Source organism: Struthio camelus, chromosome 18, assembly GCF_040807025.1.
Source record: "Struthio camelus isolate bStrCam1 chromosome 18, bStrCam1.hap1, whole genome shotgun sequence".
In the NCBI taxonomy this organism is placed as follows: domain Eukaryota; kingdom Metazoa; phylum Chordata; class Aves; order Struthioniformes; family Struthionidae; genus Struthio; species Struthio camelus.
The window spans coordinates 7,915,020-7,934,536 of NC_090959.1; the positions used below are offsets into that span (position 1 = coordinate 7,915,020).

The following is a 19,517-nucleotide window of genomic DNA, read 5'->3' on the forward strand; positions in this document are numbered from 1 at the left end:
TAAAAGGTTCAGAAGGTACCGAGGATGGAAAAGAGAGGAGGGAGAGAGGGACAAGTCTTGTTTCCGTAGGCAGCTACATTAAAAAGCTACGTTTTTGCTCTGTTGGAAGAGGAAACGCTGCTCATGGGTTGTGTACTTAGACTAATGGCCAGATTTGCAAAGCTATTTAGATGCATGAAGAGGAAGTCATATCCCTCTGGAGCCAGTTCCCACTGAATCAGTCTGTCTACGTTATCAGAAGCCTAAATGTCTTTAATAAATTTGGCCTTTAAATAAGTGTTTAGGGGTTGTCCCCCAAATATACCACATATAATAATGATATATCTAAAAGTTGAATTAATATCAATAGAATTTGCTGGTGTTTCTGGATGTTGTGTTCTTTGGGGACACTCTTTCTTAAAATGTGTGGCATGCAGAATAACTGGGTATACTAAAAGTAAGAAAAAGACAGCCAAGAAAGTGGGCTTATAAGAAATATTTTTGAGCTCAGGGGAAAATTCTTCCATGTTAGAAACGGTTGAAGCCTGTTTGATTAAGTTTACTGTGATCTGCCTCTTTATTTTGAGATGTAGATATCATTTATCATTTATGTATTTAATTGTTAGACTTCACCCGGCATTACGGATAGAGGCCTTATGAACCAAAATGAACCAAGGGTGTTGTTTCAAGGGCAGGCAGCCAGTATAAACCCTCCGGAATGGTATGAGAAATTCTAGGGAGATTCCTGTGAGCCTTCTTCATTCATCCTAGTCAAGAATCCTGTTTAATCTCCTGGATTTGTAGGCTTGAGACAGCTGCGTACCTTAAAGTCAGACCTGGAGTGTCAACTGTAAGTAATTTGAAACTGCAGTAAATAATTAGCTCTCAACAAAATGTCTGCAGCGACTTTCATCTCGTCAGGAAAGTCATTATTAGAGGTGCATATGAGGGATATGTTAATCCTCAAAGATCAAACCGTCTGTATAAAATGTGTCAGTATGAAACATACTCTGACACTGTGGGAGAAATCACTCTGTATGAGAAGTAGATTTATATTACACAATGCTTTATAATTGGGAACGTTCATTACAATTTTGTGTTTGTTAAGCACAAATGTGGAAAAAAGACTTTATTTAATGCAACTGCTCTTCTATTTATAATGCTTTATAGGAAAATCTTTCCATTGTAATAAAACAGTCTGTGCAGGATCCTTTTGATTTTAGCAGGTAGGGTTTAGAAGAGTTCTCTTCTCTCCTAGATGCATGTGCCCAAGCTGCATTGCAAGGGGAGTTAATGGGAATAGCCATCTGTGAAAGGAGAAGAATGGATCTCAAGGATGACAGTGTATCTCAGAAACCTCAGCTGACCCTTTTGCAGGGCTAGTGATATAAACTGAATTCAGGTGGAATAGAGAGATCAGTAAATGAGTTGCTGTCATCTGCCCATCGTTTGTGGCAGGCGCTGTCAAAAAGACCACTGAAGGTTATCCAGTGAGACTTGCGGATTAATGCTAGTTTTACCTTCACACGACCTACAGAGGAGCTCTGTCTGCATGGGATTCTTAGTTTGCTTTTGTTTCTCATTTTGAGAACTTTAACAGCTGGTTTGGGAGGTTCTAGGAAGTGGACAGCATGAACAGCTGGTTATGCTAATTTCGTAAGAGATGAGGAAGAAGCCGTGGTAGGACCACAGATCTGCCGCATCAAAAGAAGGAGTGCCAAACTCTTGGTTAAGGAGTTGCAACCGAGTGTTGGGCTACACTTGAAAAATGCAGAAATACTGCAGATGCACTGCTGTGGCTAGGTGCTAGAGCAAGGACTGTGCTGCCTTTGCCAGCTTAGAGCAGTACAGCTCCAGGGACTTGACTTCTACTTGATGACATGGCCCGTGGTGTCTAGTGCTTCAGTGATAGAGCTGCCTCTTGGTTTCAGTGGAGCGAAGAAGGGAGACAACAGTATAAAATACGCAGTGTCGTTACAAAGGGGTATAATTTCATAGCTAGAATTGACTTGCCATCTTTTAATGAAGAGATGAGATGCAGAGTTTCCTCTTTCAGGTTTTCAATGGACTGACAGTCTACAGCTTATCAATAAAACTGTCCTGAGGCAAATCAGACTCCATGTTTAGTAGCTCCTAGGTTGTACAGTTTGTTTTTTTTCTCTCTGAGCACTAAATTGCTTGGAGTTCAATAATTCATCTCCCTCCAACTGCTTTATTGTCATTTTGATTTATTAATGAGTTGACTTGAACAGCTGTCCTAATGCTGCATCACAGCAAAGTAAAACCAAGGGTTGTGCTAAGCACAGATTGCAAATGTGAACGCATATTGTGGAAACAATATACCATTTCCCCGTGGCTGGTCCCAGAGGGACAATGTGGTTGGATTGGGCATGCAAAAAGTGCAGCTCCTAAATTCTAACCTTGTTTTGTCAGTATCTCTTCCCAAGGCTCATCCTCTCTCTCTGTAGAAGAGCTTGAAATCGTGTTTTCTTTTTTCAGAAGTGGATTGTGATGCTTAATTAGATAATGTTTGTAAAGCAGTGTACAAAAAATGCCAAGGGTTACTGTCCTCACTGATATTATTAGAGCCGGAGGGAGACAGCCAGAAGGAATTGATTACTTGGTAAAAATAAACCCTTCAAACTTTTTTGGTCTTTATTCATTACTGCTTTTTATCTTTGCTGCCTGCAAGCATTTCCGAGGGTGGTTTTGTTTGCCAAAAGATCAAAACAAAAATGTTGACAAATACTGGTGCCAATTCATAGCCTCCTGTGTGGGTGACATCAGAGGAGTTTGTGCAGCTCTCTTGAAAGTCTTTAGGATTTGCATCCACTTAGATCATGGAGCTATCGTATGGCCAAAGCATTCAAATAGCTAGGTACAGATAGCAAAGCAGGAATCAAAAGTAAGGAGAGCATCTCTTTGGGCTTTGTAAAGTTTATATGCTGTTTACAGGAGTTTATATATATTTTATAAAGTTGATATTTTGATAAATCTTTAAAAGCTCTCCTCTCAGTGGTAGTTACGTGCTACCACACATCGAAAGACACAGAGGATCTGCCAACCTCACCACTAATAAGCTGTTGTATTTGCCTGGCCGTTAATGCTAGCTCTGTTTAGTGATGTTTGCTGATTAGTTCAGTACAAATGAAGTCTTGCAATGTGCAGGGGCTGCTGCTGAGACTTTGGGGCTTGTTGGTGGGAAGGGCTTGCTGCCTCTGAGTTTCCTGGTTCATCTCACCGTGGTGACTTACCGGTTCTCACGTACCTTGCTGTGGAGGAGAAAATGCCACACTTCAGATCTCTTAAGCAGCTGTGCAAAAGAGGGGGGGATGTTGGGAGCAAAAGTTCTTTTATGCAACGGTGAAACGGCAGGGGGGAGCACATGGTCTATAATAGAAAATATATGAAAATCACAAATATATGACATTCAGAAGGGCCAAGTCATGCTTGGTAAAGTGAAATCCCTAAAGAGAAGCGCTACAACAGAAAGAGACTTTGAGGTGGAATATGGCGTACAGGATACCAGAAGGATGCATTAGTCATCCATGGATCCAGAGGACTAAAATGTAGTAGTGTCTTCAGTTATAACCCTTGTTTACTCTAATTGATGGGCAGCCAGAGCAGAAGCTGAATGCTAGCTCCTTCTCTGAAGTGGGCCGAGGACAAGGCACAGATCTCTGAACATCTGCACATGTTATGGCCTAGAAATTGTCTCAGCAGGGAGACTAAAGCCAGGGTTTGGTGATGACTGCCAAATGCTTTCTGTGCATGTGTCAAACTTGCAGACAGATTCTCTTTGGTTGTCGCAAGTCCCGTTGTGTTTGTTTTCTGCCATTATCCCAGCCATTGAGCTGCTTTGAACGTTTGGGAAAATGGGGAGTTTTTAAGCAAATGCTGATGTCTGCATGAAGTGAGTCATCTGGCACTCTTAAGAGCTGTCCTGTCATGGAGCAAAGGACACATCTTGTCAAAGCCCCTCGTTAGTGCTTGAATTTCCTGCGTTGAACTGGTGCGCGAAACTGCTTGCTCAGGAGCAGAGCACCTTCCGAGTGTGCTGACCAGCGTTACTCTTCGGTAATACCGCAACAAATACCAGCTTCTTTTTTTTTTTAAAACTCTGGACAATCCATGAACAAAGAAAAGATAAGAACTATCAACAAATTATTTGCTGTAAACTCATTTCCCAGTGCTAGTTGCTCTTATTTCTTTCAGAAATAACTAAGATGTAAAAGTCTTCCAGCTGCCTGCTAAATAAAGTATGGTTGAAACAGGTTAAAACAAATGAAAAAGAGCAAATGATGGAGGAATTCATTTGCAGCAGGTATGTTACTCTTGAAAGGCTGTTGAGAGGCAAAGAGCCTTTTTTTATTATTAAAATGTATCATAACCCTTCAGTAATTTAAAGTGAAGGAGAAGAGCTGTGGGATATGGGACAGTAAAGATTTGACAGTAGGTCTGGAACGTTCTTCTAATGGAGCTGTTTCACTGAATGTAGGTTTTAATCTTGGTGCTGCTAGCTAAATCCTCCTGTGGGCATGGCATGCCAGCACTGGTGGCCCAGGTGCATGCAGAGTTAGGGACGTGGGCGTTGGCATGTGAGGTGAGGAGCAGATGCTCTACACTGGGACACCGGTGAGCTGGGCACAAATGGAGAGAGGACTTCAATTAAACCTATCGAGGGAGCTAAAGAGGAGGGAAAGTTAAAGTGGCTTATAGAACGAACGAGAGAGGAGTGCTGTCAGATGAGGACTGTGATCTCACTTCTCTGTGTTGTGGCAAAATGGAAGAAGTAACAGGTTTTTCATCTGCAAAGGTATCTGGAGAGAGTCAGGGAGATGCAAAAGTCTCACCCTGCAAGAGGAAACCTGTGAAGGAAATGAGTGATAGAAAGAGGCATCAGCCTGACTTCCTTCATCCCTGGGCACCAGCACTATGGGTATCTCCAGCCTTGCGTGACACCCAGCTAAATGGCAGACTGCAAAACCTAAAGTCAGAGCTTGGTGCCTTCCCTAGAAAACTCCACACCTGCAGCCCTGAGTTTGGCCTATTTTATAAATGTCCCCCCAACCCTGTAGCCCAGCTGGCAGCAGCTGCCCAGGTTTATTGGGGTGCTTCTCCAGGGCACTGGCCCAGTGGCCAGTGGCTCGTGGCTTAGCGTTCCTCTCCTCCTGATTATTATTACTATTTTTTTCCCTTAATTTTACCCACTTGCTTTTTGAACCCTTGTCTGTGTCCAGCAGCCACAGTTTCCTGTGGGCAGGAGTTGCAGCTCCCTGCCCTGGGGTGAACGTCCACTGTCCCACTTCCCTTGTTAGGTTGTCGGGTAAACGGTTGGGTTGATGAGCTCTTCACTGTAGGCTGCTACAGAGCTGTGGTGGGGCAAAGCCAAATTTAGCACGTTATTCTGGTTTAATGACAGTAATAGAAAGTCAATTTATAGGCAAGAACAAATTGCCTTTCTGTATAGGGAGGAGGAGAATTCCTCCCCTGTGTTGCATTATTAAATTTGTAATCTTCTTTTCTAATGCTTTTCAAAAGTGAATATTAACAGTATCTAAAATGTGGATTTTAAATTTATGAGCTGTATTTTTCCCCCCAAACTCAAGTTCTATAATTTATCTTTAAAGGTGAACTTCAATAAGGTGGATCTTTTAATCTAATAAATTGAAATTCCTTACCACCTGTCTCTGGACAAGCTTGCACACTGCAAAGATACTTAAATTTTGAATAGAAAGAATGGGTATCTATTTTCATCTTTGAGTGGTGAGTTATGAGTTCAGCCTTACTCTCTAGCAATAAAAGCCACTGGAGAAAACAAATGACATGTTTTTGCATGCTATTTGCTAGTGAGGAGGCTGTTATGATGCTCTTCTTTTTTCTTTTTTGTTGCCAAGGAAACACTGACCCCTGAACTCATGGCTTTGCAGGCAAGGGAAGGAGGAAAAGACGTTATTTTACTCCTGAGCGTGCCTTGTAATTTTTGATCCGAGACTCTGAATGGTTTGGGACCTCTAGGGTCCATCTGTGAAGTTCAGCTTTAAAATTGTGCAGGTCAGGCTATTTGTACCTCGTTGCACTTGTTTCCAAGTTAATCGGAGTAAACGTGAAGGTTGGCGCCTGCTCCCGCAGCTTCATTCTGGTACAATAACTTCTGGGGTGTGACCAGGTGCACGCGGGCTGCCAGCACAACCGTTGTGTATGCCGGCATGAACCAGGGCTCTGAAGGCAGCTAGAAATGGGAAGGAATTGTACTGTATCTTAAATTAACTTCTCTGACCTTGCCAGTAGTCATCTTGAGAAATTCCAAGGCAGCCCATTCTTATGGCATTCTTATTTCCATTCTTATGGAAATTCTTATGGCAGCCCATTCTTGACCTATGCGAATACGAACGTGAAATTTTAGAACTGCAGGTAGAAAAAGCAGGCCAAGTTATGCAGACCCAGGTACTTTACAAGCAAATTTAACGTACAGTGCCCTGTTCTGACCTCGCTTAACCACTGCTGCTGGTAAACTGTTGCCTGCACCTTTTATAAAGAGGTTATCATCAAACGTTTTCTTGTTAGTTATGGTAGAATTATTTTCCCCCTAAACAGAGATACATGCTGCTCTGTAATGCATATTGGATCTTGCGGAGTTGGCAGTGCAGTCTGCAAAGCTGTATCTATATTGGCTATATCAAAAATATGTACTTGTTTATTTTTCATCTGTCCTATCCTTTTTTCTGCTACCCGGGTAGAAAGATGCAGAAATCGACAAGATGCTCTAAAGCATTTTATTCATCCCTGCTCCTTTAACAAAACATATTTAGAAATATTTGGCATAAAACATGGGGTTTTGATGAGCTAGCTGCCGTGTATGTGTCAGTCATGCGATAGCCATGCTACAAACAGCTGTCCGGCTTTCATAAACGATGACCAGCAACCAGATGGGCTGGTGTGCAGCTATTTTACAATAGGAGTGATTAATTAACACAAATTCCATTGGATACGATATCAAACACTGTAGCATGTCTCCTGACAAAAGAACCGATTCTTCCTTTGTCTAATGGTTGGTAATTGAGAACTGTTTAAAACTAGCTCTTAGTATTGTTCCTCAAACACATGAAGCCGCTACATTGATGGCTTTTATTCTCTAATCCAAAGTAATCTTTAAACAAGCATGATATTTTGGTTGGGTTCCCACATCCTGCAACATCTTTCATCAGCGATGAAGACATTATGTCTATTTTCCAGCTCTGGCCAAAGGATTTCTTCCTCTACTGGAAGCTCAATACCCTGCTTAAACAAACAGTGGACTGAATTTCCAAAGCCACTTGAAATCATCAGTGGTTGTTTTGTTTTATTTTTTAATATCCGTATGTGCAAAAGGAGCACGCAGAAGACAGAAGTAGGAGGCATTAACGTCTGCCATGTTTGTCTGTGGGTGAGCTCATCACTTGGATGAGAGTTTGAGTGCATGTCTTTAGGGTTTGGGCTGTGAAAATTTTGCTTGAATGATTTTAGTTAGGAGCTTGCTAATTAAATTCCAGTGCCTCTGCGTTTTGGGTACTGGATGGTGTTTCCTCTGTGTTTAATGGCTTGACTTGTCACCAGTTGAGAATACCTGTCCAGAACAAAGTAGTGTGATTGACGGGACTGTTCACTACATGATGCGATCCCAGTGTTTTGGCCCTTTTGATTTCAAAGTAACCATGAATCACTTTTATATTAGGCTGGCGTTGCAACATGAGGGGTGGTCCTGCCTTGCTTCTCAGCACAGGAAACCTAACCCTGTCTTCCAGCTGTCCGGAGATGCCTGCAGCCAAATTACTGTCATGGTCGCGAAGGGCAAGGTGCTCTCCTTCCGCTCCACCCAAACAGCACCAGGTGTTTCAGCTGCGTTAAAAATAATCCTTCACCCTGAAAAGGGATCCAGATGAGAGCGCCTTTATGAGCACAGTGGGCTCATTTGCAAGAGCAGAGTTCTCATTTGCAAGTCAGAAGAGCCAATTAGTCTGGCTGCCACTGTGCCAAAACCTCCAGCCGCCTGCCAGCAAGCGTCAGGCTATTCCCCAGGCTCTGGCGAAACGCAGCCGTCCTCCTCGCGCCACGCTTGCTGGTTGTGCGTCGCGGGCAGGCTGCGGGGAAGGCCCTTCCCTCGTCCTTCGCACCGCTCGGAAGGAAAATGTTCCCTTTGGTGTGTCTGTGGTGGGACGTGGCAGTTGCACGGCAGAGCAGGCGCTTCCCGGCTGTGGGACCGTCAAGGAAGCCTTTCTGCGACTTGAAGCAATGTATAGAATTAGAGGGGAAAAAGTGTTCGCCTTCATCCTTTGCTTAGCATTTGCTACAGATGTTACATGAAAGCCCCTCTTGCGAAGCCTAACGTAGATGGTTATAGGATCTGGTGAAATTGCCTGAAATCAGAAGCTGAATGCCTGAAATTGTTTGACTTTTCTGGCGATCAGGCCATCATCCCCCCTCCCCGCTTGCACAGTGGATCAAATAATTGCTTCCAAATGGCCACACGTTATTAAATAGTGTGTATCATTCCAGACAGCTCCTTGTGAATTTGATTGTTCATTTCCTTAAGGAAAATATGTTGAAGTCGTTACAGTCTGAGCACAACATAAACCAGATGATAGCCGAAGTGAGGTTTTGCCCAGTGATTCTAGTTTATGAATGACTGTAGGGTTGAATGGCTTCGTGCCTGCTGAAGAAAATGTGGCTGTGTTTTTTTTTTTTTTTGAATGTGTTTATAACAGATGATCAAAGGTTGTGTGACTCATTCTTTGCCTCAAGACCATTGCTCTTTGTGTTTACACACACGTGGTCTCGACAAAGTGGCTTGCTCCTCAAAGAGGCTTTTGTGCTTCAGTGGGACAAAAGAGAAGGAAAGAAAAACTTGTTATAATTTGGGCTTGTCAGCTGTTTTCCTCTGGACTTTGTCTTTACCAAAACTAAGCTTAAATTGTCTTAGCTGTGAATTTGAGGGAGGCAATTATTTCTTCAGTGCTTATGCAAGAGCCGTGTCCTGGCCCTCTGCCCTCACTCCATCCCTCATATAACCATAGCCCATGCTTTCCTGTTTCGGCCCAGCTTAATGGAGAAGTGCAAGTCCTAAAGATGTGCAGTCCCTGCACGTCCTGTGAAAAGATCTCTCTGGGGGATGGGGGAAGAAAGAGACCCGAATTAGTGCCCCCAGAAAAAACGGGCTGAGATGTCACTTGGGAGTTTAGTTTTAAGCTGAGATCACAACACAATGCTGGAAGCTGAGCTTCGCAGACGGCCCTGCAGATGAGCTGCTGCTTGGTTTCTGAGGAGCTTTTGCTGTTTCATGAGGCTTGTGACCTCAGGATCCTCTTCTGCAGATGGAAAACAACAGCTTGCAAGTGGGCTTTAGATTTGTGGCCTGTTTTTTTTCTTCCAAAGAGTGACTGGGCGCAAGAGCAGAATTGGAGGCTCTTTGAGGAGGCAGAATTAGCAGCCAGGCGGGTTGAAAGGGCTCGGGAAGGACAGCCAGGCTCTTGCGATGCCTCCTGGCCAGCGAAGCGTAAGCAGGGCAGCTCTTTTGTCTGATGCCATCGTCCTCTTAGAATGACGCTTTCTGCCTACTTTACTTTTGTGAAGTCACCTCGTTTTCCTGATCCTCTTCTAAATCGAGACGTTTTCTGTGGCTTGGACTCATTCATATTTCAGATGCTAGACTGAGATGATGTCCTCAGCGTTATTAATAGTATAAGATGGATGGCAGAATTAGGGCAGAGCGCTCTGGTTCTTCAGCTCTCTTGTAGTTAAGTAGTTATCCTGACCTAGCCGTTATAACTTAACGTTGGTCTGCTCGAGGGTTCCCGGCAGCAGGGACACGGACCAACTCCGTCCTCCTTGTGAAGTGACGGGAGAGCCCTGGGACGGCCCCGGCAAGCAAACTCGCCGCTCGCCTCTGCTTCTCGGGTTTTCCCAATGCCTGGCTCGTCATAGTTTGCAAAGTTGTGGAGTTTTGAACTGAGAAAGGTGAAAGGTTTGCCTTAAAGCATTGCTGGTTATTAGTATTAAGTTTGGCGTTTCCCCAGCTTCCTGGGGAATAAATATCACAACGCAGTAGTTAACAATGAATGACCCAGATTATTTAATTAATTGCCTATGGACTGAAAAGCACTAATTTCAGTTGTTGCTTCCAAAGGGCTGGGACGTGCCCGTCCGAGAGACGGGGCTCCGCGAGGGCCTGCTGGCGCAGTGTCAGGAGTCACACGCTTGCCTGTCCCTTGAGGCCCTGGGTTGCAGGCTGGGAAGTGATTTTACTAGTAGACTGCTGAATAATTTTTTTAACAGTGCGTTTCTGTGTGCATATGGACATTTCATTTAACCGCAGACTCTTTCCTGCAAAGCCTGGCAGATTGGAGGAAGAGAAGGGGGCAGCGTGTTCCATTTTCTTGTAAAAATAAAAATGCAGAACCAGCCATCAGACTAAGCTATTTGCATCCTGCTGTCGCAAACAAGATAGAGACACATGGAGAGAATGCTAAAGAGTCAGACCAAGCTAAGCAGTTCCCACGAACTACTTTGAAAGAAATGAACGTTTCTGTAGGGTTACGGTGCTGTAAATTTCTTTTTATGGTGAAAAGACTGAAATGGTTTAAATTTTTTTTTTTATAGTTGTCAGAACTCTCTTAAAAAGCCATTGACAGTGGAATATATATGTTTACCCTTTGATTTCTTAGCTTTCTCTGTGCTTTGTCGGTGAAAGAAAAAAAAACCCTCAGAGTAACTTTCCTAGCCACAAGTTATTTGTTGAAAATCACAGAACTTTTTTTGTTAGATTTTTTTAAGTGAAAATTCTGACCATTAAAATGTTCTTAAATGGACAAATTATGAAGCATGTTAAAAATAGTATCATGAGAACTATTCGTTTAAACCTCCAAAGGAGCAGAAAAATATCATATTTTAAAATATGAAAATATATTTCAAGAAGATCAGATGCAAAGCTGATGATTTAGCAGTGCTCTGCCTAATCTACGTTAGGTGATGGTGTCTTGCCGGCGATGGAGACTGGCTTAAATCCCAGCACAGTTGGATTTAAAACAAACTTCAGCTCAGACCAACTTGGACTAGGACGCGCTTGCTGCTCTAGTAGTGGCTGAGGAACTGGGGAGCCTGGGCTGGATTGCAGGGTCGCTGGAAACTACGGGCGAGGCTAGAAAGAGAGGTGTGGTTTTTAATGCTTCTCCTGCCCACAGCTGCGGCGGGAGAGAGGCAGAAAGGCTGCGGGCTCCTCTCCTGGGGTTTTCTCGCTGGGGGTGGGCGAGGAAGGACTGGGTGGGAGGAAAGGACAGGCTGTGCACGTTAGAGCTGCGTTTTATTTTTTGCCTTTATAGGAAGGAAGTGGAAAAAAGGTTAGCTCTGTCTTACCTAAATTAAGCTACTGTGAGGCTTCAAAGACAGAGCTGTGGCTCTGCCAAGGCTTGCAGACCTCCTGTGCCCGGCCCAGCGGTGCAGTGAGGCCCACTGCTGTGGGCCTCACTGCACCATCTGCACCAGAATATAGCGCTGGCGGGATGCACGCGGGAATACGGTAAGGCTGGACGTTAGGAGCAGGCGTCCCCGGCCCCGGGGCGAGGGGGGGCTGTCCGGGAGGCACCGCGGTGCGCCCGCTCCGTTTTGCAGCTGCCCAAGCAGTACGAGTAACTGCTGGTTTAACTGCTTTCTGGCTCTTCCAAGAAGAGTTAGCGGTCTTTTTCCAACCTTGCGGTTGCGCTTAATCTACGTGGATTAAGAATTAACATGTTAAAATATTCCTTCTGTCCCACAGAAGATTTTGTGTTTAATTCGGAAAGAAAGGATGCAATCTTGTTTGGGTCTGAATCTAGGACAAGAGGAGTAAAGCAAGCAGACTGATTAGTCTGTTTATCCCCAGTCATTTTCTGTCGCTTCTGGTGGATTATTCGGGCTGTGGTGATGGGCCGGCTCGCGCTGGAGCGCAGCGCAAGCTGCCCGTCCTTAGGTGCTCGTAATTCACGCTCCATCAGGATGTCGGCGGAGGGAGCGCTCGGCGTGGCGTCAGAGCTTCCCAGGCGTGAGGAGACTGAGCTCATCTTGTTAAACTGCCTCCTGAAATGACAATCCCGTACGTGTTTATTTTTTCCTCAGCAGCAGCGTCCCCGCAGGAGGAGAGCCTGGCTTGCTGCCGGCGCGGGCGCTCGGTGCAAAGAGGCCGCCGCGAGGTCGCCCGGGCCGGCGCAGCGGCCCTTCGCTCGGGGCGCGCGCGTCGGGCGTCGCGGGCGTTCGCGGAAGGCTTTTGTTTTTTCTTTTGAATGTGAACAGAGGGATCCTTCGGTGAGCTCGGAACGGATTTGTGGCATGTGAATCTTAGCACGTGTCTGTAGGCATTCGGCATCTGATAAAACAGGAAAACCAAAAATCTTTTATTTTAAGCCCGTTAGAAACACAATGCTGTGACAAAGCTTGAAGCGGAGAAGCTAACGTTTTGGTTCTTTCCTCAGTAGAGCATTTGAAAATGAATGGAAGTGGATAAAGGGGCCAGTGCTTCAGCAGGATCTCCGGATCCAGAGCTGAGACTCCCTCTGCTTCGTTTGCTTTATGCCCAGAGCCGTGCTAAAGACCAGCTGTTGGGCTCGGGGACCTTCCTTTGCAACCTCCGAAGGTGACATATCCCTGAGCGGAGGGAAATCGGTGTTTTATATTGTTCATTTTCAGACAAAAACTGACTTGCATCATCTCCACCCTGGGGCAGGCCTTCATGGGGAAGAAAGCAAAAATCAACTCTGTTCTTGGCCTTAAGAGTGAAGTTGGTGGCTGTGGAAAGTGGAAGGTTTCACAAGATCTTACTTGAGCCAAGCATGCTACAGCGTAGCTCAGAGCATATCGCCTTTGCAGGCTGTCAAATCCTGTCCTCTCCCAGCCACGCGCTCCTGATAGCCCAGGAGGCTGACTTAGTCGTACGCCACCATCCGCTTCGCTCTTCCCCCGCCATCTCTGCTGATAGCTTCTAGGTGATCTGCAACAGGCTCCGAAGCGTGCGTCTGCTCTATCAGATCGGTTTGTTCTGTGCTCCCCGCTGGGGTTGTCGGTTCTGCGTGCGGCATAAGTGCTGGTTTGTACCTGGGCCTCGTTCTGCAGTGAAGCAGATAAATCACTTGCTGAGGAAGGCGGGTGTGAAGCTGGAGAGTAGAGTGTGCCCAAGTCGATATCCTGCAGGATGCATGGATGCAAATCGATCCACACTGCTTGGCTCGGATGAGAAAAGCAATAGAAATGTAGTCTCTTCGCTCAGCTTTGGACTAATCTTTTGTGGAAAACAGAAAATGTTATTTTGGCCAAGGCTTTGCGATAGGAACAAATGGAACGTGAAAGCAAGCATCCAGGTGTTTTTCTCCACCCCACCTCACCCTTGCACCCCAAGGTGAAGTTTTGGAAGGAGAAAAGCTAACCCGTGCGTTGTGCCGGCAGGGCTCTGGAGCGCGCCGGGCAGCCTGCGCTGGTGCTGCCTGGTCACGTGCTTTGGATACCGACGTATTCTGTGCTCGGGGAGCAGTTGGTTAATTTAGAAGCAAAGCTGATCAAGTTGAAATTCAGTCAATTTCTAATCTCAGGGTTAAATCAATATCAATTAATTCTAAAGTATGCAAGGGCTCTAGCACATGCATGACACTTGGATTTTTTTTTTTTCCTGCGTTGGTAGCATTCAGCAAACTGAACACACGCACAGGAGAAAATTAAAAGCAGGAAACTGGAAAAGAAAAGGAAGATACTGAGCACCCAGGTGGGAGAAAAGGAAGCGACAGGAGAGGAGGTAGCGTAAGGATAACAGAGAAAGGGGCGTACTCCATCCCTCAGGAAGATCAGCTCAATGAGCGTCTATTGTAGGGTAACTCTGTGTGATGGTGGTAATTATATAATCGTGACCTTGCAGTGAGTTGTTGCAGAACTAACATGGATTTTCAAGACCTGATGTCCTTGGAGCGCAGAGAGACCTGTCAGGAGCAGAGGGAAAGGGCTTTAGAGATCTGTGCTTTAGACTGGCGCAGAAGATGGCATGAAAGGCAGGGACTGCGTTTCCTTAGGGGAGAAAAGGAGACAATGCCAGTCTTTTTTTTTTTTTTGCTCTTGTTATTTTTTGTTATTTTTCCCTAGGATTAAGACAAATATTGTTCCTCATGACAGTCAGCTCTGCCACAGAAGCTGCATCATCCTTAAGAACTGCCTTTCATTGCAGCTGACACCTGAAAAGATCTTTTAAGGAAGAGAACGCTGCGAAGAGCGCTGTGCCCTACACGGTGCACCTTTGTGGTCACTTGAACTTTTGGGAACTTTTGGTTAGTTGATCTGACGTCAGTCCAGTTGATCTGACGTCAGTCCTAGAGAGAATTAGGGGAAGAATGGTAATGAGATTCAATTAATAAAGAATGAAAGGATGGGAATATAATTAATACTAGCCAAGAAGACTAGGGAAAATAGGTCTTGTCAAATGCTTTTTTTTTTTTTCTGCACTTCGGTAGAAGCAGGTATCTGGGTAAAAGTGGCAAGTAGGTAAGGGTTTTGACCTAGAACAACATGACCCTCAAGAAGTAATGCTTTATAATAGTGATAAATGGATTAAGAACTGGCTTCACATCTCAAAAAGCAGTTGTTGAAGACAAGAGAACTGTTTTGAGAGCCTGGTGGTATTCAACATTTTCATTGGATTTGGGGCAAACTTGAATTTAATTCTTACCAGATTTGGAGGTGATATGCACGTTGGCAGGATAGTAAATAGTACTGAGGATGGGAGAGTTGTACGGAGCGGTCTGGACTGTTTGCTAAGCTGTCTCCCTTGAAACAAAATATTTTCTTACCCTTTAATCTAAAATTCTGCGAAGCCATACCAGCAGAATAGACAGGGACTGAACAGTGACACTGTGCCAAGAACAGCTCACTGTGGTCTTGGGAGGTGCAAGCAGAGGCAGTGAAGATGAGAGTACCAGATGGATTTTACCTCTGTACTTGTTTTTGTACTAAAACGCTCTCCGATTCTGGCGTGCATGTTTTCAAAAGGGTGCTTAAAACTTGGGGAGGTCATTAAAATGATTCAAGGGCAGGCGAAAAAAAATGCCTGAGAAACACAAACAGCTTAGTCTGTTTAACTTGTCAAGAAAGAAGATTGAAAGATGACTTGATTACACTGCAGAAGAGCCTTCGTAGCGAGAACACAAAGCAGCGTGCACTGTGGAGAAGAACATTTAAAAAAAAACCTGGTGGCTGAAAGCTGAAGCCAGACAAACTTAAGTTACATCTTCAAATGTCAGGGAGTGAAGAAACTGCACAGGCAAATGGCAGATTCTTCATCTCTCAATGCCTTCAAATCCAGACTGGATGCCTTTTTAAAAGGTATTCTTTAGCTAAACATAAATTGTTTTGCTGAACAGAGCACGAATTAGCAAAATCTCACGGCTTGTCAATGTGGAAAACTTGGCAAAGTGTCTCCTGGTCCCGTCTGGTTCTTGGAGTCTGATCATCAAGGAGACTGTGCTTGGGCCAAAAATTTCTTCTTCCCAGGGTCGTTCTCAACCAGAACCTGCTCTTTAGTTGCATGTTGCACTGCAGACTTGACTGGCTGCTTAATTGGAAAAGGTGCAGGGAATAAATCTGGTGACACTGCAGAAAATGTCAATACTACTTTTACTTGTTCCAGATACCACTAACAAATTAAGACAAATAGGTTTTGCAGGCAACACCCTCATAGAGGCATACACTTTACCTCCTTGATTTACAGAGGAGTCGAAGCACAAGACTCTTCCATATTGGCTGGAGAAGGCTGCGAATAGGTGACTGTTGCTTGTGAAATGTTTTCCGTCCGCAGAGAAGCAATGCCGCTTTGTATGCATTTATTTCCTTTCTGCATCCTGTCCTTTTCCAGGTGTGCTGTTTCTATGGTCCTGCGCTTCTCTTCCAGCTGAGGGAGTTAAAACACTCTATTTTTGTTATGTGCTGACCATGGGTAATGTTTGACTGAAGGGTTTAAGTGGGTTAGGAGCCTACATCCCATTTCCCACAGTGTCGCTGGTGCTTACGCCGGTCTCTCATCCTGTTTCGGTCTTAACTTGCACGCTGCCTTGAGCTGGGAGCCTGCCTTTCTGGCGAAATGGGTTCATCGCCTTTTGTTCAAGGGAAACTTACAACAAAAAGAGAACGGAGAGGAAAAAGGCCAGAGACGTTTTTCTCAAGTGACTGTGGAGGTGCTTCGTTCGGTTTGTTAGATGCAGCAGTTGCTACGTGTTCCTGGCAGGGAGGAACGAAGGATTCCCGTCACTGCTGTCGCAGCTCATCCCGGGCAGCTGACCTGCCCTCGTCTGTCACCTCCTTTCTTGTTTTCCGGAGCGTCTCCGTTATCATCACTTTTTTTTTTATTTTATATGAGAATATCCATGCCTCATAGCTGTGAAAGCAATTAGGAATACTGGAAAACGACTCACTTGCAGAAAGCTTGGAAGAAGAACTGAGAGAAGTTTGGACTTGTCCATTTACCTCAGAAAAGAGGTAGTTCAGCTGTCGTATGGGGTTGTCGACTGTTAACAAGGCCGTTCCTTATTCAGGAATGGAGAACACGTCATTGAGTTGCGGGCTTATAGCAACTGGTGTCTCTTTCTGGTACTGCAGATACCTGGAAAATGCCAACACTCATTTCCCCCTCTGCACCCTAAGCCAAGAAAGTGCCAAGGGCAATGGGTAAGAACGGGGCTGCAACCTAGTCACAGTTTGAATGTGTGTCTGGTCACCTGTCACCAGCACCCTTGTTTGACTTGAATGGGCTGAGAGGTGTGAGGATGTCATGAAATACTCTGCAAACTGTGTGTTTTCCTCTCCATGATTTCCCTTTGCGTGTGGAGCAGGATAGTCAAAGGCATCTGGCAGTCCTCTTGGTCTGCTGTTGATGTGCTGCAGTGCCAGCACTGCAAAGATGACGTGTGGTGCTGCAGCTGCACTTGCCCCAGGCCAGCCAAATCGTTTCTGGTACAGTACTCTCATGTTGCCCATCTTCCACAGTGCTGTCTTTCCTGGTGTTTGGGCCCTTCTGCTGTATGACGTTAGCTGTGAACCAGAAGATGGATGATAAAAAGCAACAAGCACCTTGGGTTGCTCTAACGCCTCACTCTGCCTCAAGCCTCTTATTTTGTTGCCAGATGGAGATGCATAGTTTTCTAAGTATGAATTTCTCCTGGCATCCCTAATTAGAACAAGAGACTTAAGGCAGATGTTGCTTAGTTGGACAATTGAGCGTTTTCTGTTTTTTTTTTTTTTTTAACATATATGTCGATTTGTTACTTTGACTCTAGTTGTATACTAAGGCTCTCATAACAACTAACCTAAAAGATGCAGAAGGATGAGTATTCTGAGAGCATACACATTGAGGAGGGATGGGAATTGATGGATGTAGCTGAGTAAAAGATTGTATGTAGAGGTCAACGAGACAGAGAAATTAAATGGACCATCAAGTCAGTCTACAGGGTGTGGGATGCTCTCTGACAGGAACCCATCAGAGGATCCGGAGCGAGCTGTACAAGGCTTGTAGAAGGTGCATCAATGGGAACTTCTCTGCAGTGGCTGGGGAAATGGGGCCGTTTCATGAGGCTTTGCTTTTACTGATGCCTATGTTAATATTCTTGCCTCAAGGTTTGGGTTCAGGAAGCACTTTAAAAATATCTGTTTTATGTTAGTGTAACTTCCTAATTTATACTGTGTGCTTCATATGTTGCTCTAGGCACATAAACAGTACAATTTGTAGTTAATGGTAACCCGGAACATGCGTATTCTATTCTGTTAGCCCATAGGGACATACATACACACACTGCACCGTATGTGGGGACAGCAGCTGGTACAGAGCCCTGGGGCCAACGTGTTTACCCAGTTGGAAACATCATGGTCCTAGAGAAAAAGGGAACTTAGTGGCTGAGTTCGTATAAGAGTTCTTGCCCTTGCAGAACATTTTAGGTGTTATTTGAGAAGTAGGAAAGGAAGCATTTCTCATATCCTAGTGATTTTTTTTATTTTTATTCTTTCACACCAAGAACCGAAGAAAAGTAGTTTCAGGTCAAGCAGCTTTCTCCACAAGTAACAATGTTCTGCATGTTTTGAACAGGTTCCTACAGATATCCCCTTCTTTCTAAAGCAGCTGGGAGAGACTTAAGCTCTTTGGTATTTGGGGGTCCTGAGTACTGGAGACTTGCATAGCTTCCCTAGACTTCCCTAGGGGTACTCTTCAAAAAGCTGGTGGGTTTCCAAGAGCGCTCTTACTTAGCAGTGTGGCATTCTCTATCTGTGCTGCTGTCTGCCACAGTAATAACAAAAAGTAAAATAATCAGTAGAAATATAGGAAGTTTGGATCGAAGGTCTGTTGCTTGAGACCTGATGAACGGCATCATCCTTTTCAGGTTTCTGGGTAGGCACCTTTGAAGGGATTTAGATATTCTGGCTTGTGCAGAAGACGACTTGTAGCTGATGTATTTCCAGATGCGTGCTGTATGTAGGATGAAATTTGGAGCTTCCTGACACCAGTAAAGGCAATCAATGGTAATGGTATACATTACATATTCATTATATAAAATGGTTGTTCTAAGAAACACAGACTGCTAGAAAAGAAGGATTAAAATAGCAGCTGCTAACCTCAGAGCCTTTGAAGACTGAACCCAGGAGGAGAGAGAACCCACTTAATTCCCTTTTAGGCACTGGCTGAGGGTGTGCGTGAAAGGACTAGTCCTTTCTTGGGGGTTTTCCAGTACTGATGCTCTTCCAGGGTGGCCTGCATCGGGGAATATTTTGGCTGTGCCTCAGTATTCCCCTATTGCCTGTTGGGGAGGTTTCCTCTATCTATGCTGCTTCTAATGCCATCTGGCCTTTTCCTTCCCTTCTGATCCTCTGAAGCTGACCAGGAGCTATGGTTTATTGCTGTTCCTCCTGATCTGAGACACAGTGCAGAATTTAGGAAACGTTAGAGGCGCAGTTGACTCTTACAGCTCCGCTCTGCCCATAGTTGCTGCTGCTGCGTTCGCGAGTTGGGTAGCTCCGCACATGGGGGCAGCTTGTGTATCTGTATGCACCTGTGCTCAATGCATAATTAATTGATACAAATGCTTAAAGTAACTAGGGTAGTAAGTATATTTTGAGTGTCTGCTGGGCCTGGCTTGCTGGAATACCAGGTTTGTTCCAAAGATGATGGAGCTGTTGTGTTTCATTACTCAGCCCTGCTTCAGCAACGTGACTGCCAGGTTGCCAGGCTGATCTTCTGAAAGGCCTTCCTTGCTTCTCCTTGACTCTGTTATTCCAGAAGAGAATGATGGCTGACTGCCTTTTCTCCACTTTTGTTTGTAGATGGGGATGGTCGGAGACTCAAAGGAGCCATCCAAAGGAGCACAGAAACTGGACTAGCTGTTGAAATGCCTAGCCGGACCGTCCGTCAAGCCAGCCATGAATCCATTGAGGACAGTATGAACAGCTATGGATCAGAGGGAAAGTAAGTCATTGAAAGTGAGCTGGATAATCACTTGTGGGATGCTTTGTTCTTGTTA

General features: G+C 44.8%; 1 protein-coding gene across 1 annotated transcript in view; it reads left to right on the top strand.

The window, feature by feature from the left end:
• The window catches only part of RIMS4 (regulating synaptic membrane exocytosis 4), a 66,377-nt gene that overhangs the window by 20,158 nt on the left and 26,702 nt on the right, over positions 1-19,517 (top strand). Inside the window, exon 2 of the mRNA XM_068912218.1 lies at positions 19,321-19,462. Coding sequence (XP_068768319.1) covers positions 19,321-19,462 — 142 coding nt within the window. The remainder of the gene's footprint in view (positions 1-19,320; positions 19,463-19,517) is intronic.